At 36.2% G+C, this 22,033-nt stretch overlaps 1 protein-coding gene and 1 pseudogene across 1 annotated transcript; both read right to left on the bottom strand.

Annotated features, from left to right (window-relative positions):
- Positions 1 to 4,560: 4,560 nt before the first annotated feature.
- LOC120773140 lies at positions 4,561 to 4,763 on the bottom strand (annotated as a pseudogene).
- An 8,231-nt stretch (positions 4,764 to 12,994) lies between these two features.
- Positions 12,995 to 13,547, bottom strand: LOC120770054 (the record flags this gene model as incomplete). Its single annotated transcript, XM_040097173.1, has 2 exons — positions 13,086 to 13,547; positions 12,995 to 13,025 (listed from the first exon to the last, which is right to left on the bottom strand). Coding segments are annotated over exons 1-2 (396 nt in total), but the record flags the coding sequence as incomplete, so codon positions are not given.
- Positions 13,548 to 22,033: the final 8,486 nt, after the last annotated feature.

The following is a 22,033-nucleotide window of genomic DNA, read 5'->3' as shown; positions in this document are numbered from 1 at the left end:
TAACAATTAGTGTGAAAAACTAGGAATTTTTGACAAAACCCCAGGACCGCACCAAAAACACAACCACTTCATTTGAAAATTCAACCAACTGAGTTGTGTGTATGTGCATTTATATATGTGCCTAAGTATGACACTATTTAGTTGAATTTGGTCTAATTAGCTGGCGGGACAGTGTATTACGTGTACTACTTCGTGGGGTACGTGTATTCGATTTTCTATTGTTTTGTTGCGTTGTGTTGGTACTCATATTCCTTACTAATGCTGATAAAATCGGCCATTTTGAAAGCTTAGTTAATTTTTGACCGCTGTTTTGCTTCGATGTCTTTTAATTCGCCTTCAATTTTTGTGCCGAAATTCCTCACTTTCAACAGCGACGGCAAAGATCTGCCCCATAGGATCATTAGTGGTCTCGAATCATAGGTTTATGGTTGTGCAAAAGCAAAAAAAGCGCTAGTGCATTATGAGTCCTTGCCAAAGGGTCATATGGTATATTCTTCAGAAACGCTCGGAGTTGTGGAAGAACAAAAGCTGGCTTTTGTACCATAATAACGCCTCTGCTCACGCATCGTTTTCTAGTCACAAATATATGGCCAAAAACAGAACATTAAACATAAAGGAGAACACCGTATTTCCCTGAACAGGCCTTTTTGACTTTTTTTCGTTTCCAAAACTGAAGAGCCAAATGAAAGGACGACAAGGTTGAAAATACGCTACAATTTAGGAAATAAAAACTGCTTCGAAAGAGGAGCTAAACATGATCATAGAAAATTACTTTTTTAAGTACTTTGTGGATTGAAAATAAAAAACCAGAATTGTAATTTACCTATCTGGGAATGATTAATCTGAAGCGGACAAAATAGATATTCATTATTAAATAAACTTTCGGTATTCGGACATGATCCCACTTTTCAATTGAGAAAAAAGGTTTAGCGTAAGCATAGAAAAAAAGGTTGGCGTAAAGGCATGACAGCTTTGCGTAACACATTAAACATTTATACGGATGGCTCGAGCTTATAGTCTCTAATACATCATCTGACAACTCTAGAGTCAACATATCCTTGAACAACCAAGCACCAACCAAGGCTTTGACCTCGTTTCGCATATCGGCCAGAAGTGTCCCGGAAGCAAGGCAGCAGAGGAGAGTGACTTAATCTGTACTGGGTTCAAGATCACAAAGGCATCGGGGACTATTGCAAACTGTGGTATATGGCTATCACATTAAAACGTGAACAACTCATTTATTATCTATACAACAATCAGTACAATAGTATGACAAGGAAAATCAAAACGCGATGGAAGTTTCTATCTGCTGGCACTCGATAGAAGGTGCTGTAAGAACATGATTGTAATACCCACTGGTCATAGTCTGCTGGCGGCACACGCCTTCAGAATGGGGCTGACAAATCGAGAAAACTGCAGATAATGTTCAGGCAAACAATAAAGCATCTTTTGTGTACTTGTCCCCTATTGGCAAAGGCTACGCTTTAATCATTTGGGGGACCCACTATATAAGCCACTTAAAGAGGTATCGTCAGTGAGACAACAGATTTTATTGCAATTCGCTTCAAAAGCATTCATCCTAAAGGATGACTTCTTCTCATGGACTTCGTAACGAAACTCCAACTAGTATCGCAAAGGACTAAAACTGGTCTATGTGTGTCTCATTAGCTACCATACTAACCTAACCTACTTGAATATGTTATGACAAATATTTATTCAAAAGCTTCAACACACGATTTTTATTAATCCGATTAAAAAACAAAAAGGTGGTATTAACCTAAACCTTTGTAAAACTGTTCTTTATGTTTGTCATTCGTTATAAGCCAACTAGTTTATTACTAGTCCGAAAGTAACTACCTAGCTAAAAATAAGCTTTAAATTGTCCTAATATAAAATTATGTGCTTGCCCGTATAAAGTTTGATTTGTGTAAAAGGTGATAAGGGGTTGTCAAAAAAGTCTTGCGGTATTTGGCTAGTTGGCGCTGAAAGCGTGTAGTTCTAGTTTTATTCTTCGCTTCGGGTCATGCTATACCTTTTTGGAAAGCTCATTTCACGCGCTAACAAGTGTTTGATTGATTGTCGTTTTTTTTAGGTTGTTCGTGAGTTATAGCGTCGGAAACATGGAGCAAAATAAAGAGAAAATACGGCATATTTTACAGTACTACTACGATAAAGGCAAAAATGCATCTCAAGCCGCCAATAAAATTTGTGCAGTTTATGGACCCGATACAGTTTCCATTTCCACCGCACAACGATGGTTTCAACGTTTTCGTTCTGGTGCAGAGGTGGTCGAAGTTGCGCCACGCTCCAGAAGGCCTGTCGTCGAAAATTGCGATAAAATCGCTGAATTGATCGAAAGAGACCGGCATAGTAGCAGCCGTAGCATCGGTCAATAGCTGGGCATGAGTCATCAAACCCTTATAAACCATTTAAAGAAGCTTGGAGTCACTAAGAAGCTCGATGTATGGGTGCCACACGAATTGACGCAAAAAAAACATCTTTGACCGTATAAACGCATGCGAATCGCTTCTGAATCGCAACAAAATCGACCCGTTTTTGAAGCGTATGGTGACCGGCGATGAAAAGTGGGTCACTTACGATAACGTAAGGCGCAAACGGTCGTGGTCGAAAAGTGGTGAAGCGGCCCAGACGGTAGCCAAGCCTGGCTTGACGGCCAGGATGGGTCTTCTGTGTGTTTGGTGGGATTGGCAGGGAATAATCCACTATGAGCTGCTCCCCTATGGCCAAACGCTCAATTCGGACCTGTACTGCCAACAACTGGACTGCTTGAAGGCGGCACTCATGCAGAAGAGGCCATCTTTGATCAACAGAGGCCGAATTGTCTTCCATCTATACAATGCCAGGCCACACACATCTTTAGTGACGCATTGCATCCACCGCATAGTCCGGATCTCGCACCAAGTGATTACCACCTGTTTCTGTCCATGGCGAACGCGCTTGGTAGTCTGAAGTTGGCCACAAGAGAGTCCTGTGAAAATTGGCTCTCCGAGTTTTTTGCCAATAGGGAAGCGAGCTTCTATGAGAGGGGTATTATGAGGTTGGCATCTCGTTGGGAACGCGTCATCGAACAAAACGGTTCATATTTGACTTGAATCGCATTAATGTAACCAATTTTATGAACAATTGAAAATAAAAATTCAATAAAAATACCGCAAGACTTTTTTGACAACCTATTATATGCAATATCACTAACTATTCATTGTAACTTGTCAACATTTCGCACATTTTGCTGGTGGATAGGGGTTTTAAATTATAGAAATAGCCTCAAAACAACGAGCTTTACTAAAAAAAAGGTGCGTGGAGTCCCTACGCGCGGAAGAAGTTATACTTCGTATGATATTCAGAAATGCATATCATTTTGTATGAAAGAAAACTAGAACATTTAAATTCATTATGCACATTTTATAAAGCAAAGTCTAAATGAAGGAATTTTGACTCGGAAAGTAGTTCTGTCTCTTCGTTGCGGAAGGGAATATGCAGCGTAACCATCTCTTTTTTGTACTCTTCGAATTGGGTTGTCATATTATAATTTGTATATCTTATACTATCATGGTGTTTAAATAGTCAACTTCTTGTATTCATTATTGGCGTTGCATTTGTATTGCGCACAAAACTGGGCCAAAGTAAAATGAATTTTCTTTTTATTTTTCTTTGCAGTTTTTCAATAAATTTAAATAAGTTTCTTAATAAATTTAAATTAGTTTTTTAATAAATTTAAATAAATTTAAGTAAATTTATGTATTTTCATTTATATTTAATTATCAATAAATTTTTTTAAAATTATTTGCCCTAATGGTCCATTTTATTTTCTCATGCATTTCAGTCGATTTTTTTATAGAAATTTGACCGGCGTAGAAGCAAAATGGAAACAATCACACATATATTATGTCGTTTGCACATTTGTCTGTATGTTTGCGAAAGCAAATGTTCTACTAAAGCATATTTCTATACTTAAACAAAATTATTTGAATCATCGTATATTTCTTACAGGCATAACCAACCCATACTTAAGACAACGCCACGAAAGTGTCTATGGTGGTGTTGGTGGTAAGCACATGAAAAGTCACAATGTGAAAGCAGGTTCGAATCTCGACGGACTTAGTCTTTTATTTTTACATTTTAACATCGTATACTATACAAATAAATATTTTTCTTACTAATAGAAATTAAATTTATCACAGCAATATACCTAATATACATATACATACATAATATTGCTGTGATAAATTTAATTTCTATTAGTAAGAAAAATATTTATTAGTATAGTATACGATGTCAAAAGGCATACATCTTCTATCCTCTCTTGTGTATCTGCACATGCTCATATGAATGTATGTATACGTATGCGCGCGTTCAGAAATTCAAGGAATTCGCAGAAATGAAACAGAAATGAAAGAAATAGAGTCACACAAAATAGTTGAGAATTCGCAAAAATGAAAGACAAACGAAAGAAAAATAATGCGCAAGCTTACATAAGCGTACTGTACTTATTGACTGCATTATTTTTGTGTAAATCCTTGAAATTTATTCATTAAAATCACCACTCAGAAGTCGTTTTATCCGTTGTAAGTGAGCGATTTTCGAAGAAACATCATTTCTAATATGCTACAAAACAAAATTATAAATGAAGTTCATAAACTTCACGCTGTCAGATAAAACGATATACCTCGTCATCGCGGGTCGATTTCCAAACAATGTAAATGAAGACTAACTACAGAAATGATCCTGTAAAGTATAGCCTTAATTTTTCAACGGCCAACGCAGAGTATTTCCACCAAAAGATACGCAAAATAGTTGAGAATTCGCAGAAATGAAAAACAAACGAAAGAAAAAGAAGCATAACTTCAATAATGCTTAAGCATATAAACATACATATGCGCAGCAGCAAGGAAATAGGTAACAATCGGCGATCCATTGTATATTTCTTTCATGCATAACCAAACCATAATTACGACAACGCAATACAAGTGTCGATGGTGGTGTTGGTGGTAAGCGCTTGAAAAGTTACGACGAGCACGTAGGCTCGAATCCCAACAGAATTTATTTTTAATTGAATATGTCACCAACCAAAAATTCAAACATTGTTCTACAAAAACAACAATAGCATAAGCATGGCAACATTGTGTTGTTGGTAGAGGTTGCGCATTTATGAATTTAACGCAACCTTTTCTGAACTCGTATAGAAGTATAACTTCAAAAACTCTGTATGGAATGTGTTGCACATTGATCACCTTAATAAGAACTGATTGTAAGCAAAAATGTATATGTGACCTGGTCTAGGAAAAGGGAGCTAACGTGCGAAACAAGTTATGACTTTTTGGATTCTATCACGTGAAAAAGCATCTCATCTTCCATCCGAATCAACTAAAAAGTGAAAATTGATTTTTTGACACCTAAGCCCCCTTTCCGTAGACTAGATCACATATAAATATGTTACTTTTTAATCAGTGGCTAAACTACCGAGTGTGTTTTTCACTATATTTCAACTCACAACCTCAGAAAACTTAAAAAACCTAGAAACCACCATCCACCTACTCTTCTTTAAAGAAGCGAAGAGTGTTTTCGAAAATTATTGAAGACGTCAATCAGATTCAATACAGAGTTAGTTGAAGAAAGAAATTATGTGGCTACCACAAGTTAAACTTCCGTGGGTCTTATTCCTTATTCCATAGAATCATGTCATATATTTATACTCTCGCAACAGAGTTGCTAAGGAGAGTATTATAGTTTTGTTCATAACGGTTGTTTGTAAGTCCTAAAACTAAAAGAGTCAGATATAGAGTTATATATACCAAAGTGATCAGCGTGACGAGTAGAGTTGAAATCCGGATGTCTGTCTTTCCGTCCGTCCGTCTGTCCGCCCGTCCGTCCGCGCAAGCTGTAACTTAAGTAAAAATTGAGATATCATGATGAAACTTGGTACACGAATTTCTTGGCTCTATAAGAAGGTTAAGTTCGAAGATGGGCAAAATCGGGACACTGCCACGCCCACAAAATGGCGAAAACCGAAAACCTATAAAGTGTCATAACTAAGCCATAAATAAAGATATTAAAGTGAAATTTGGCACAAAGAATCGAATTAGGGAGGGGCATATTTGGACTGAATATTTTGGAAAAGTGGGCGTGGCCCCGCCCTCTACAAGGTTTTTTGTACATATCTCGGAAACTACTATAGCAATGCCAACCAAACTCTATAGAGTCGTTTTCTTCAGGCATTTCCATATACAGTTCAAAAATGGAAGAAATCGGATAATAACCACGCCCACCTCCCATACAAAGGTTATGTTGAAAATCACTAAAAGTGCGTTAACCGACTAACAAAAAACGTCAGAAACACTAAATTTTACGGAAGAAATGGCAGAAGGAAGCTGCACCCAGGCTTTTTTATACTCCCGCAACAAAGCTTCTAAGGAGAGTATTATAATTTTATTCACATAACGGTTGTTTGTAAGTCCTAAAACTAAAAGAGCCAGATATAGGGTTATATATACCAAAGTGATCAGGGTGACGAGTAGAGTTGAAATCCGGATGTCTGTCTGTCCGTCCGTCCGTCCGTGCAAGCTGAAACTTGAGTAAAAATTGAGATATCATGATGAAACTTGGTGCACGTATTTATTGGCTCCATAAGAAGAAGTTCGAAGATGGGCAAAATCGGCCCACTGCCACGCCCACAAAATGGCGAAAACCGAAAACCTATAAAGTGTCATAACTAAGCCATAAATAAAGATATTATAGTGAAATTTGACACAAAGGATCGCATCAGGGAGGGGCATATTTGGACGTAGATTTTTTGGAAAAGTGGGTGTGGCCCCGCCCCTACTAAGTTTTTTGTACATATCTGGGAAACTACTATAGCTATGACAACCAAACTCTATAGAGTCGTTTCCTTCAGGCATTTCCATATACAGTTCAAAAATGGAAGAAATCGGATAATAACCACGAACACCTCCTATACAAAGGTTATGTTGAAAATCACTAAAAGTGCGTTAACCGACTAACAAAAAACGTCAGAAACACTAAATTTTACAGAAGAAATGGCAGAATGAAGCTGCATCCAGGCTTTTTTTTTAAATTGAAAATGGGCCTGGCGTCGCCCACTTATGGACCAAAAACCATATCTCAGGAACTACTACACCGATTTCAATGAAATTGGGTATATAATATTTTCTTAACACCCTGATGACATGTACGAAATATATGTGATATCGGTTCACAACCACGCCTTCTTCTAATATAACGCTATTTTGAATTCCATCTGATGCCTTCTCTGTATAATATATAAATTAGGAAATGAAAATACAATTCAATACTCAAAGTACACAAATTGATCTAATCTAATTAATTTTACAGCAAAATAAAAAAATATGTAAATGACGGATAATGAAATCTCGATTATCACTTTATCATGCGAGAGTATAAAATGTTCGGTGACACCCGAACTTAGCCCTTCCTTACTTGCTTAAATAAAGTATTCACACGAAAAAAACTGGTCACATGGAAATCCGCACAGCCTAGAAATTTCTAACGGTAAAATCAAAATTCAAATTTACGCTCAAAGTGTACTACATTATCTATATAATTGGATTATATTTTTTACAAAAATATGGTTAGTATAAAATTTGTCTTCAATGAATATACACGTTCGCGAATCGATTTTGCGCAAAAAGCTGGAAAATCCAGGCATCTTTCACAATGACATCGCCAAAAAATAAAAATTGCAAAATCTTCGGTATCTTTCGTACTTAAGAGATACAGTGACTCCTTATCATTGAACAGAATGGCCAGTAGTGGCGGAAAATAAGGATTTGAATCTCCACTTATAGCAAAAAAGTGTTGACCTATTTGAAGCGAAATCCTGGACTTTCAGTACAAGATGTCGCCCAAAAAAATGCAAATGTCACCTTCATATGTACAGGAAGTGCGCAAACGAAATGGATTACATTCCTTTAAAGTGAATGCAGCACCAAACCGCAATGACAACCAACATGTTTTGGTAGAATGACGTGCTCGACAATTATATGAAAAGTTCATGCCTAATTTTAGCTGCGTTGTATTATTATTATTATTTTATTAGGAAAAATATACAGAATATTAAACCTAATAGTAAGGAAGGAGTACAAGCTACTGTGGCCATCGCCTCCGATATAATTGTATAAAGTTACAAAGTTCATATTTTATTATAAAAATTACATTCTTTTAGAAAATTGCATATATTAACAATGTTTGCGAAAGATGGAGTATTTAACAATGTTTGGTATTTACAAGAATTAAAGTGTTTTTGCCTAATACTCTCTAGTGCTGGACAGATATTGAGTATATGTTCCATGGATAATGTGCTGGGGCAGAAAGGGCAGGATGGTATAGGACTGCCGCCAAGAAGATGTTGGTGGGTGATTTGCGTGTGTCCGATCCTTAATCGAGTAAAAATTGTTGCTGTGTTGTAATAGACGATGAATCCTGTGTAAAAGCAGACTTTATGCAAATTCGAAGGCGACAATTTTACACAGCAAACAAAAGGGTAATTGTTCTGCTAAATTTAAAAATAATAATAATAAAAAGCTTGGCAAATTCCCAAAAAAATGTCTAGTATGACAGACCATTTGCCAGTGTGGCTTTAGAGGTTATGGAACAATAACTCAAGAAATTTATGTTAATAAGTGCTTACAGAAACGTCTTTTGCCTTTAATTAAGCTTCATAAGCATTCAGTACTCTTTTGGACTGATCTTGCGACATGTTATTACGGAAAAACCGCTTTAAAGTGGTACCAAGACAATAGAGTGTCTGGTGTTCCCAAAGAAGTGAACCCTCCGAATCCCCCAGAGCTCAGGCCGATTGAGACTTATTGGGCCATTATGAAAGCAAAACTGTTAAAGACGCAACATACAGTGAAAAATGAGAGGCAATTTCGGAATAGGTGGCGAAACGTCACTAAAGACTTCAATAAGGATTCTGTGCAAGCGCTTATGAAGGATGTTAAGTCTAAATTACGATTATTCGCCTATAAAAAAATATCCTGAATATATATAAACTATAAATTGTATAAATATTTCTGAAATTGAATAATAAACATAAGTTTTATAACGTTATAGTAACTTTATATGTATGTATACTGTTCCCAAGTATATTGTTATGCTCGTCAAAGATATTAACTATTTATTACTATTTTTATTTGTTGACATGTGACAAGAATACAATGAGAACAGTTTTCTAAGAACTACCTTCTTTACAACTGTTTTCAATTTGTGCTAATAATTACTAATCACAAAAAACTCACTCTCTCACTTTATTATTGATATTTCTGTCGTCTTTACTGTCATATTAAGTCAAAAAGCATAGGCAATTGATTTTGCGAAAGAGTTTGTGCTCAGTTTTACTTTTCTCATTTCATTATTGATATTTCTGGATACTAAGGCAGACAGCAAAAGTAATTAATTTTGCGATATAATTCTTGCCCCTACGAAACTCTTGTCATTGCTTTGTTTATATTTCTGTATACTAAGTCAAACAGAAGAAGTAATTCATTTTGCAACAGAATTTTGTTAAGATTTACTATTTCCAGGAAACTGTTCTCATTCCGGTATTGATATTTTTATCAACTTAGGGAAAAAGTACAAGTAACTGATTTCGCGGTATAGTGTATTATCAGTTTTACTCTTCCCAGGAAATGGTTCTCGTTGTATAATTGACACATGCCAACTCTTTTAAGACTATTCTCACCTTCAAACTTCTCTATATAAGTCAGATTGACTTGATTTATTTTCCAAAACAGCTACAAGGGACCGCTGTGCTCTTCTTCTGCTTAAGTCCAAATGAGTACCTACAAGGTGGGTTCCAAAGTAAACAGGACCTAAAAAAACAAAACACAAAAATGTTTTTTTCGGCAAAATCAAATTATTTACTTTATTCAAAATAGTCTCCTACTTCTTCAATACAACTTCTTACACGTCCAAAAGCATTGAAACGAGGTGCAAGCCTTTTGAATGGCCTCTACGTCTGCATAACATTATCCTTTCATGGACAAATGCATTTTTCCGAAAACGAAGAAGTCGCACGATGCCATAATGGTTAAAATGTGAGTTTTGGTTAATAATTGGTCACAAGCGTCGAATCGAATGTTGAATTCTGAGTAACTTTTGGTCGTCAGTCAATTTGTGCGGAATAAACCGTGCACACACCTTTCGTAAGCCCAAATGTTCGGTCAAAATGCGATAAATCGAAGTTTTGGAGATGTTCAATTCCATTTCCATGAATTTCAACGATGATTTCGTGTGATTTTTGATGAATTCACGCCCAGTTTCGATGGAATTTCCGATGATCACGAATTTTGTTTTGCCCACATGTTGATCGTCATTTATAACCTCACGACCACTTTGAAAACGTTGAAACCACTCGTGCACTCTGCTACGGGATAAGCAATCATCGCCATAAACTTGTTTCATCAATTGAAACGTTTCGGTAAAAATTTTACCAATTTGAAAACAAAATTTAATGTTGGCTCTTTGTTCGAAGCTCAGAGAGCTATAAAAAATTATCACTGCGTTTTTCGTGTGAATGATAAACATCTTATTTACAATTCATGCGTATGCAAACTACACAATAGCAGACGACAGACGATGGATGACAGATAATCAACAAGCTTTGACATTGACTCATAAAATGCCTGGCTAAGAGGGTGCGCGAAGACCTGGTAGGCACGTTTGTGAGCCGCATGACTGGGAGTAGTGACTGTGATTGTAAGTTGCTAGCTGCGAGTGAGTGAGTAGTACGATGGGCTTGGTTGAAGGCATTGTAGTTGCTGAAGTGAGAAAAAATTCTAAAAACTCAAAAACAAACACGTTCAAGCAAACTTACAGTTATATAGGTAAAAGAACAGATATGAAATAAAATGGCATGCTACCGGAAATGAGTGCACTCAACGGGTAGAGCGGCTTTAGCGCGGATACGTTCATGTCGTTAACTAGGTATACCCCGACAACCTTCAAAGCTCATCAAAGGACATGTTGTTGAAGAAAAAAGTGAAATATGCAAATGGAGGTGCGACAGAGCGTAATACTATCATTATGTTAACTTTTTCGTGTCTTTCTACACCGACAAACGACTGGGGAGTATTTCTTGCCTGGTGTTCATGACAGCGAACTCGGTGGGCTTGTCTCACTTACCAGCACTTTGCTTTCATCTTGGTAAAATTGTAGTCCAGTCATTATAGTAAGTTCACCTCGGAATTCGATATACCCATTTATATGTCTGTAAATACTTGTATCTATATTGACACCCTAAAGTTATCTCAAAACCTACATATGGTAGGGTATACCCACAGTATTTTCAGACATATAAATGGTTATATCGAATTCCGAGATTCTTACCTAATTTAAGCTTAAATGACTGGACTATTGTGCAATGCTGTTAATAGCGTATTATAGGTTAAATTTGAAAAGTATGTGTGTTTGAATGTGTTTTAAGAGACCTGTGCACATATACATACATGCACATATACAGAGCATCGTCTGCTATGACTGTGCATAATTGGTGGTTTGCGAGAAGTATGCTTAAATTGCTTACATTACACAATCTTTAAGTGAAATATTTTACGGGAATTTTTGATGGGCGAAAATATTAAATTAAATGACATTATTTAAGGGGATTACGCAGCAACATTGAGGGAAAGTAAAGCGGTAGAAATTACAGACACATTTTAGAAAATTTGTGGATAAGGGAAAGCTGTGATTTCCTCACTTAAGGGGCACACCTAGTGTGAAATTTTCAAAAAATCATTTTTTTTTCATATTTCGATAGGCTATACCTTTAAAAATAACATACTAAAATTTTAAATCGATATCTGAAACAGTTTTTGAGTTACAGCCATTTATAAGAGTAGCCGCTCGGCAGTTAGATAACAATCACTTTATCTTTAAACACGGTTTTCTCGAAACAGCATTTTTCGAATTTGCTGGAGTGATTACTCGGAGACAAATGATCCGACCGCTATCAATTTTTTTTTTACATCTTCTCTATATAGTTCTCCATACGATGATTCTCCAGTTTTTTGTTCGAATCAAAAATCGAATTTTGGCAGACCAAAAACGACCATAATTCTGGGTGAAATTTAACTTTTTTTTCAACATGCCGCCATTTTGTCAATTTTTGATTTTTTTATTAGCCAGAGGGTCATCGGACAGACAATATGTTTTAATTTAATAAGAATTTTGTTTTTTTTAGGTTTTATCAACAGGGAAGGCTGCAATCATGGCAGCAGTGGAGGACCTTTTTTTTGGCGGCGCCGGAGATCGCTTGTCATTTCAAAACTATTTAATATTTTCTTACAAACATTTTTCAGTTTACTTTTAAAACATGTATAAATATACCCTCAAAATAAAAAAAACGATTGTTTGACTAGGTTTGTTTTTTTTTTTTGATCCCAAAAATGTCTTTTTTTTACGCTGTCACACTAGGTGTGCCCCTTAAGATTATTAGTCAGTAAATTAGGAAACAGAGGTTATAACGAAATTTTGTCAAAAAATTAATAAATCTTTAATACAAACTAATCAAACTATTATATAATTATATAAATTCAAATCAGGAGACAATTCAAACGACTGGCCAGCAATTATTTTATAAAACTTTTTGATTTGTACGAGAGTACAAGAAAAAGCCCCTTAACAAATATAGAGATTTCCATTCAAGAATTTGATTTTGATCGTTCAGTTTATATGGCAGCTATTTATATCATATAGTAGTCTGATCCGGAAGATTCCTTCAACCAGTGGCGCACGCAGGAAAAAAATTTGGGAAGGGGGGGGTTTAGGTAAAAAGACAAGGTTTCATTATTTTATTCACAAATTGAAGTCTAATCTTCTTTTATTTTCAGCGTTCACTTGAAGCGACAGATATAGGGATTGTTGCTCCAATCTTTAAAAAACGATGCACTGTTTTGAAAATTTTTGCATCGCAACAATTCAACGCGTCTAAAAAAGTTTTGGATCTCTTTGTTTGATTTAACCAGTTCCTGAAAATATATTCAAAATTTTAGTTAAAAAAAATATAATCTGAAGAAAAGATTTTTAACCTTTTCCACATTCTAAATTCAGCGCGATCTTCTACATCAGCGGACCATTGCTTTTCTAAAACACGAACAGTCTCCTGCATCTCAATAACGTCAAGATTTATGCATTTATTTGGCAAAATGTTGTCAATTTTGGAAAGCAGCTCTCGATGTTTTAAAAATCGTTCATTGATTTGGTCCAAAAAATTATCTAAAAACGGTATACAAATTGATCTGCGGTAATATTCTTCCGGTTCGCCTTCATAATTGTCGCGATTAGTTTGACGTTTCGCCAAACGCGGAATTTTGATTTCTAAATCTAATTCTGCGGCTATTATTTTAACTGATTCAAAAATTAGTTTAAACGATTGTTCAGAATCCTTACGCATTTCACTAATTTCAGCATACAAATTATTTGCATAAGCAACGCAGCTGCTCAAATCACAGTCTATTTGCTGCAAACATAGGCTTATGTGTTTTGATAATGCAAAAATTGGCTTTAAGTACGCACGTACGCACATAATTCATTTGTTCTATTCTCATTCACGCTCTAATCATTAGTGACAGAGTGTTGCCGCATGAGCTAGAAAAATTAAGTATATGTTGCCAAGCAAAAAAAGTATGAAAAAGTATCAAAAGCACAACCGTTGTTTTAAAAATTTTCATTTGAAAAACAAATAATAAGTAAAGTTGTGTATCTAATTCAGACCAGTTTTTTCTGGTTTTTTTTTTTATTAAAAATATAGACATTTTAGTTAAGACACTCAAGTATTTTTTTGCAAATAGCATAATTTTATTTAATTTAAATTTATTTCACAACAGTTTGCTCATGGAACGAAAACTGAAAGTCATAATAAATGAGTTTTTATTTTTCCTGTATTATGATTAACAATAAACTCTAAAAAAAATAATAGAAACCTTATTGGTGACTTTTCAGTTCAGAACTAATTTTCAAAAGAAGTCCATTTTCGACTCACAATTCCCCTTAAATCTAAAAAAAATCCAGTTCAGCAGCCACAGAGTTATAAGGCATCATCTCATTACTCATAACTCATTACTTTGAAGCAAATTAAAAAAAAGTCTCTGTCCAGTTTATATTTTTCCGGGTTTTTTAATTGGCCTACATTCCCACAACTTTTTAATACTATCCAGACACAATAGGTTTGTTTTTAATTTAACATTTTCATATTTTCAAAAAATTAAATTCTATCAGCAGAAAAGTGTCAAAATAGGCCGTTTGTGAACAAAAAAGTATCAAATCACAAAATTTAGAAAAAAAAGTATCAAAAAAGATACAATTGTATCATCGTCGACAGAAAGATTGCTTTGAAAACAACAAATTACAATTTTTCAAATGACTATGTAGAATGAAATTCTACTATTTAAAAATTCAATTACTTTGGGGGGGGTTTTAACACACCAAAGCCCTCCCCCCCCGGCGTTCGCCCCTGCCTTCAACTATTATAGCGTTTTCTTAGCGAATATTGGATTACATTTTTTTATATGTATACAAGAACTTAATTTTGATCAGATCCGTTTCAGTTTATATGACAGCTATATGCTACAGTAGTTCAATCCCAAAAATTTCTTCTCATATTGTAATTATGGTTTGTATAAGAGTTTATGCGAAATTTTGTGTTATGCCTTGTCTGATAAAAAAGATTTTCATATAAAAACTTAATTGTGATTGCCCGATATCTCCAGACCGAAGGAGCTACTATGGCCAAATATAGTACGACTTTTTTCATAATTTTAAAATTTTTAATTTATTCTTCAAAATCCATTTCATTTCCCTTAAACTAATCCCTCTTTGCTCAAATACAAAATTAATTATTGCCGAAGGTTCTTTCCAACATTCTGAACGTTATGGCATCTACAATTTGATTCCGCATACGAATTTTATTGAATATTCTTTGTTGAATAATTTCACTCATCGTAAATATCGTATTATATTTTGCTCACAGACTCAGTTCGTCACGCTGCTCATTTATATAAATACTCAACAGGGTCTTCGACGTTTTTTTCTGGATGTTACAAACTTCGTACCTCATTTAATATACCCTGTTTAGGGTAGACAAATAAAAAAGTAATATACAAATGTCAGGCAAATTGCAAAAATCATTTCCTTATTTTAATTCATTGCCCTTGCTTTGCAACACACATTGTAGCTTAAAAGATTAGAACTTTATTATAATTGTGCGCTTTTAATAAAGAAATTCCAGCTCACAAATTCTGTATCATAAATTATTCTATTAATTATGAATATTATGCCTCTATACATTTAAATAGATGTAACTAATGGTATTTAATCTCGTTATATTTTAATTTCAAGTAATTATCATCTAATTGCGGTCGTAAATAATAAAAATTAAGGCAATTGCCGTGGAATTTATTTGGAACTGTTTTTATGTGAGTACGTAAAGTGAAAGTGAGAAGAAAGTTATTGTGTGCTGTTTGTGTTCTTCTTCTTCTTCTAAATTGGCGTAGACACCGCTCACGCGATTATAGCCGAGTTAACAACAGCGCGCCAGTCGTTTCTTCTTTTCACTATGGGGCGCCAATTGGATATTCCAAGTGCAGCCAGGTTCTTCTCCACTTGGTCCTTCCTCTTCCTCTGCATTCCCCGGCGGGTACAGCGTCGAATACTTTCAGAGCTGGAGTGTTTTCGTCCATTCGGACAACATGACCTAGCCAGCGTAGCCGCTGTCTTTTAATTCGCTGTACTATGTCAATGGCGTCGTATAGCTCGTACAGCTCATCGTTCCATCGAATGCGATATTCACCGTGGCCAATGCGCAAAGGACCATAAATCTTTCGCAGAACTTTTCTCTCGAAATCAAAAAGGGGAGTCACTCATCCGAGGCTTGTTGTTCCTTTTCATTAGGGGTGTTTTTTACGTGGCGGGTCCCAAACCCAGCGCACAACCTCATGTAGGGGATGATTGGCCTTCTCACTTTAGCTCGCCTTGAAACGGATGTTCTTAGGCTACCCAGAGGGTACTGGGTCAAAGACCGGAAGTCGTGAGCTGCTTGAGCCATATGTAAAAGAATCGTTTCTGGTCACTCCCAAGTGAATGGCGATCAGAGAACTTTCCTCACTTGCGTGAACTTCTACACATGACCCTATCCTCCATGCTGCTTGTGTTACCTGCACTAAATGCTGCGCTTACCAAACTTCGTTGATTGATCAATATATGTGACCTGGTCTACGGAAAGGGGGCTTAGGTGTCAAAAAATCAATTTTCACTTTTTAGTTGATTCGGATGGAAGATGAGATGCTTTTTCACGTGATAAAATCCAAAAAGTCATAACTTGTTTGAAAGTTCCGTAAAAATGTAGAGAAAGAGGAGTAAAAATACGAAAAAATATTTTTTTTTTTTTGTAATGAACAAAATACATCGAATTATAAGCTATAAAGACATGATTATACACTAGAAAACCTATTATGGGCCAAAAAGAATAAAGCTGAGTAGTTCATGTATTTTTCTTTGTTGTCGTTTTCCTTGAGATCTTTTTACGTGTTGAGCCTGAGAAAGATGGACCTGGTTCCTCGTCTGGTTTGAGAACATCTTCACTAGTTTTTGCCTTCCGTTTCTTCGATGGCAAATTTTTCGGCCACAATATCTACTTTAGATATATCCGAAACTAAGCTGCGAAGATTGTGATAGATGTACCACTGACGTTCCAAAGATAAACCGGCTGGTTGTATAACTTTCGGCATTTCAGGATCGATAGGTTTTAACAGAAGCTTAAAGGACTGCACTTCTTCACTGTCTGCGAATTTCTTTGTTTTTACACAATCTGTAGAGATTATGAAATGATGGAATTGCGTTATTCCAACAAGTGACTTGTACAGTGGTTTAAAATAGCTGTCCCATTCATACCAGACGACTTTTTCAGGCGATACAGCTTTATTATAACCCCCAGGTGATGATGCCTCGACACACTGCAGTAAATCTGCATACGTGTCGATGTTACTGACAGCATACTTACTTTTGAAAATACCGAAGTAACGATCAGGCGCGAACTTAGTGTGCCCTGTAAGTAGAAAATTGAATAAAATAGTTTTGTTAAGACCCCGAGCCAAACGCCATTGCAGATATGATAGCACAGTGTTATTCTTATTCTGCCCAACACAATTGTCACAGAAAAGAAAGAGTGTTTCAATGTCTTTATAGTAGGTTTCCAGGTGATAATGCAGGATGCTCACAACACAGTTCGGTCCTTTACCAACGTCATCTTTTTCGTCTAGCATGTAATTGTACTGTAAAAAAAAAATTATAAGTAAGATCCTGTAAAGGCGAGCAATTTGAGTTCCTATGATTCAGTTTGAAATTCTAACCTGAACTTTTTGGTTTTCGTCTGTAATTCCGAAGACTCCGCACCTCTTGGTTGCATTGAAGTATGCTGTACCAGGTTGTTGTGGACTGACAGGATAGTGAACGGTTTGGGCAAAATCAAATAACAGAACGACTGCTGTAGGGTCAGTATTTCTACACAAACTTTGATAATATTCTCGTTGATTTCGGGCTCGGTGGAGGTGATCAAGAAATTGATTAAGCTTCTGTTCGCGTTCAATGTCAGTAACACCTTTGGCTTGCGCAATCGGTATTGCGTTTCCTATTAAAAGAAAAAATACTGAATTTAATCTCAACGTTTGATACAACTATAAAATGAGCAAATAATGAGCTACTTACCACGGCAGACATCGCAGAGTTCATCCGCTGGTTTCATAACTGTAACGTAGGGTATGTATTTGGACCATATCCGTCGAAAACTGCGATTACTCATCTTCAATTCGTTATCACTGAGTGAAGAAATGTATTTTCGATAAATTGAGGACTTCGTCTCGCTGGATGGCAGTTTCATTATCCGAAAATCCTTAAATTTCGGGAGTCGTCCGAGCAGTGGAAGAGCCATTAAATCGGCTATAGACTCGATGAATTTAACAGCTTTTTCGATGTCAGCCGGTTTAAATGACTTTGGATGTGTACTCGGTTTATTTGCCAGTCCGTGTTGGCGCACTGTTACACCCTGTGCGGCAAAATGACGTACTAAATGTTCGTAACGCTTCTTCCCACACGCATGTAGAAAAGGGAAAAACGAACGACAAACAGCTACTCTGTAGAAGGTAATTGTAATTTTATGCCTCATAACTTCTGTATCCTGTCTCTGTCCATATTTCTTCCGCCCAGCAAGCTATGTGTATACACTTTCTAGCTTTTCGTTACTCATAATTCCAGCTTCGATGTGACTTAGTATCACTAAATCAAGTTCATTTTTCGACATCTTTAAACAATTGTTCCACGTACTCTCGATCATTTTCCGTGGTATCAGTGTATGACATTTATTATTACAACAACCTTTTGACATTTTGAAATTTTGTTACCAGCTCTTCCTCCTTTACTTCAACAACAGACAGGTCAATCTTAACAAAAGTTTGTTCGGTATCATCTTCTGCCTGAGATACACATACTTCGTCTTCATCATAATCGCTCTCTTCATTGTTTTCATCATCCTTTTCATGGAAATATTGTCCGTATACGGCACTGAACTCCTCATCAACACTCATGTTTCATTTCATGCGAAATGCGAAGACGATAATCAACAGAAACACTTACACAAATGTGATAACAGAACATCCGGAAGGAAAGACGAATGAAAACAAGACAACAGCAGCTGCGCGGTATTAGAGTAAACGTCACTTCTTCAGTGTTAGTTTTTTAAATGTTCCACACTAGCAACTTACACGATGAACTATAATAATATTCCGACCAAAAACAACACTTACTGGACGTCCTTGAAGCCTCTGGAAAGGAGAACAATTAATGAGAAAACGAGAAACTGACGAAACGAGTTGTTTATTTTTGAAAGCTGTTTCCCAGAAAACTAGTTTTCGCACGTTAGCTCCCTTTTCATAGACCAGGTCACATATATATAAAAGAAAGTTGTGTTAGTTACACCATTTATAACCCAAGAACGGCTGAACCGATTTGGAGGAAAATTAGTGGAGAGGTAGCTTAGAACCAGGGGAAGGACATTTTATCTCTTTATGTTAAAATTTAATTCAACTCATAAATACAAAAATTATATTTCGAATATTAAGCATTTGTTCAAAATTCATGTTTGTAGGAATTATTTGAATATATGAGTACGATTTTAAACATATGTATTCTTCCTCAAAAATTATATAATTGCTAAGTATTTGGAATAGTAAAAAAGAACTGCAACCACATACGCAGTGAAATAGATTATAACTGGCTCATTAATCAGTCGTTGAGTATGTATTATACCACATGCATCTCAAAAAATGTATGTCATTACCTTTCCAGCGACTTTTTCGTCTTTCCACGCCTGAGAACCGGTTCATCATGTGCAGTGCACTAGAATGACTGTCGATTGGACTCAAGTGGGAAATGATGGAGCCATGTTTCTATTGTCACACACCGACGAAAAAATTTGGTTTTATTACTATTAAAGAGCACTCAAACACTCCTCAGAGTCAGAAATTCGTTGTTTTTGTTAGATTATGACCTCGCGAAGTACCCACTTTGCACAAAGCTTTCGCCTCTTTAGGGCACTGCCTTCATTGTTTTCGATGCTCATTTTTTCCAACTTAGCAAATCTCTTTTCAATGGTTGATCTGCCTGGTGCAGGGCCCAAATTCAACGGTATTTTCCCCAAAAAAGCAATGCTTTATTAACACACGAAATGCTTATATTACCCATTTTAACAACACAAGTTGCTTCACAAAAATGCTATATCTTATTAACTAATGGTTATAATCTAACTAATAGAAATTATATAGATGGCAGTAGTAGTACTATCTATGGGTCACCCACAGTAAAGAATGGACGAGTTCTCTAGTATATACTAAAGAAAGCTCTGATATGAAGACAGACTAGTTTTGTGCTCACATATTTTAAACAAAGAAATTTTATTTCTAAAGCACAGATATATGGATTTTTATAGTAGGGGAAGCATCAAGAGCCGGAGTGCGAAGTTTTAATCCGCTAAACTTGACCCACTTCCAACTCAAGACTCTCTCACGGTACCACCGGCTAAGTATTACTTCGTGGGAGGGACAAGACATTGCTTCTTTAAGAGCTTTCCATTTCTCAGAAGACTGAAACATTAGTGTCGTTATGGTATCGACGGTAAAACTACCACCGAGTCTGGTTTTTAGTTTTTCTGTGGTATGGGAAAAGCGAGGGCAATAAAATAATACATATTTAGAGTCTTCTGTCTACTCTGTACACTTCGGACAGTTCAAACCAATGTCATTGTGGAATCTGTAAAGGTAACTTCTGAAGCGCCCATGTCCACTAAGTATTTGGGTCAGATGGAAATACAGGTCCCCATGTCGTCTGCCTATCCACGAGTGGATATGCGAAATAAGTTGGTGGGTCCAGCGCCCTTTGGATGAGGAATTCCACCGCTCCTGCCACATTTTAATGCTCTTGTTCCTCGGACCTGTCTTTGCCGATACCGTTTTAGGCGCTGGGAGCTGATATAATCGCTCGAATTCATCTCTCTGGATATCAGTGGCTAATACTTTAACGTCGGTTGATATAGTCCGGAAAGGACTTATTACTCGAATCGCAGAAAGCTTATCCACTTCAATTATTTGTTTAGCTTACGGTTTTATATCTAGTGCCTGTATCAATATTGGTGCTGCATACAGTATTATGAAACTCATTGCTTTTGCTATTAAGAATCGGCGGCTGGAACGCCACAGCCTCTATTGGTCATCATTTTCTATAGATCATTATAAATTTTGTTTGCTTTATGAGGTGTTCCCTATATTTTAATTTGGAATCCAATATTACTCCCACATACTTCAGCTGCGGCTGTGAAGTAATCTCGCGCTCCCCTCTGCCACCTTCCTGGTGCTTATGAGTAAAACTTTTGTTTTGTGCTCAGCCAGTTCTAGACTCACAGAAGAGAACCACTGTCGACTAATTGTTTATCCATTGCTACCACCATAAGTTTGGTTGCTGTCCTCTTAGAAATAAATTAGGTTACATAATAGTGGGTCTAATACTGAGCATAGGGGTACTCCACTCAAAATGGAGTAGCTCCTGGTGCCTTCGTCAGAAAATTAGCCTTATGTTTTTAAAAGTACTCGTTATAATATTTGTGAGGTGCTCAGGGTCGCGAATTTCATCAGGGTTTTGATTTTGTGTTTCCATTTTGCCAAGTTGAACGTATTTTTCACATCCAGGGTAGTCAACGCGCAGCAATGTTTTGTGTATTTTTATCGTAGTGCGTCTGTAGTGATTCTCTTTTATATAAAGTCGTACTGTCTCTTATAAATAACGTCTATCAATGCAAGCTGTAACTGTTATTTGGTAAAAATGTTCGCAGTAACACTTTTGGGTTAAAAATCTTTTTAGAACTATAATCGACTTTGTGAAAGTGGCTAAATCGGAAATTAACCCCGTCCACTCTCCATATAACAGTACTGTTAAGAACTATAAAAAAGTGCGAAAGATCAATGACTAAATACGCCAAAGAGATAAAATTTTACACCAGAGATAGTATGGCAGGGTTTTATGTGAGTCGGAGTCAAAATTAGACGATGAACGTGGCACCCCCCATTTTTAAAGGAAATCACATATCTCGAGAACCGATTTCGACTAAATTAAATTCATAGCATTCTTCTGACATCCCTATGTCGCAGTGCGGAAATGGACAAAAGTGGTTTACAACCATGCTCACTTCCCATATACATAGCTCAATTTTAAATTCTATTTCATTCTTTCATTCTTTCAGACATTAATAATGTCTTTAGAGTCTGCCACCTTATGACCTAAAATTCCCTTAATTCAACCAAAACTGTTCTCGGCCTTTGGTACCGAATATGGGGACCCCTGAACTTATAGTGGACGAGGTGAATGAAATACAGGAACAGTTTTTATACTCTCGCAACAAAATTGCTAAGGAGAGTATTATAGTAAAACTAAAAGAGTC

This window comes from Bactrocera tryoni, chromosome 3 (assembly GCF_016617805.1).
Source record: "Bactrocera tryoni isolate S06 chromosome 3, CSIRO_BtryS06_freeze2, whole genome shotgun sequence".
In the NCBI taxonomy this organism is placed as follows: Eukaryota; Metazoa; Arthropoda; class Insecta; order Diptera; family Tephritidae; genus Bactrocera; species Bactrocera tryoni.
The sequence above is the reverse complement of the archived record's forward strand: the minus strand, read 5'-3'. Positions and strand labels throughout refer to the sequence as shown.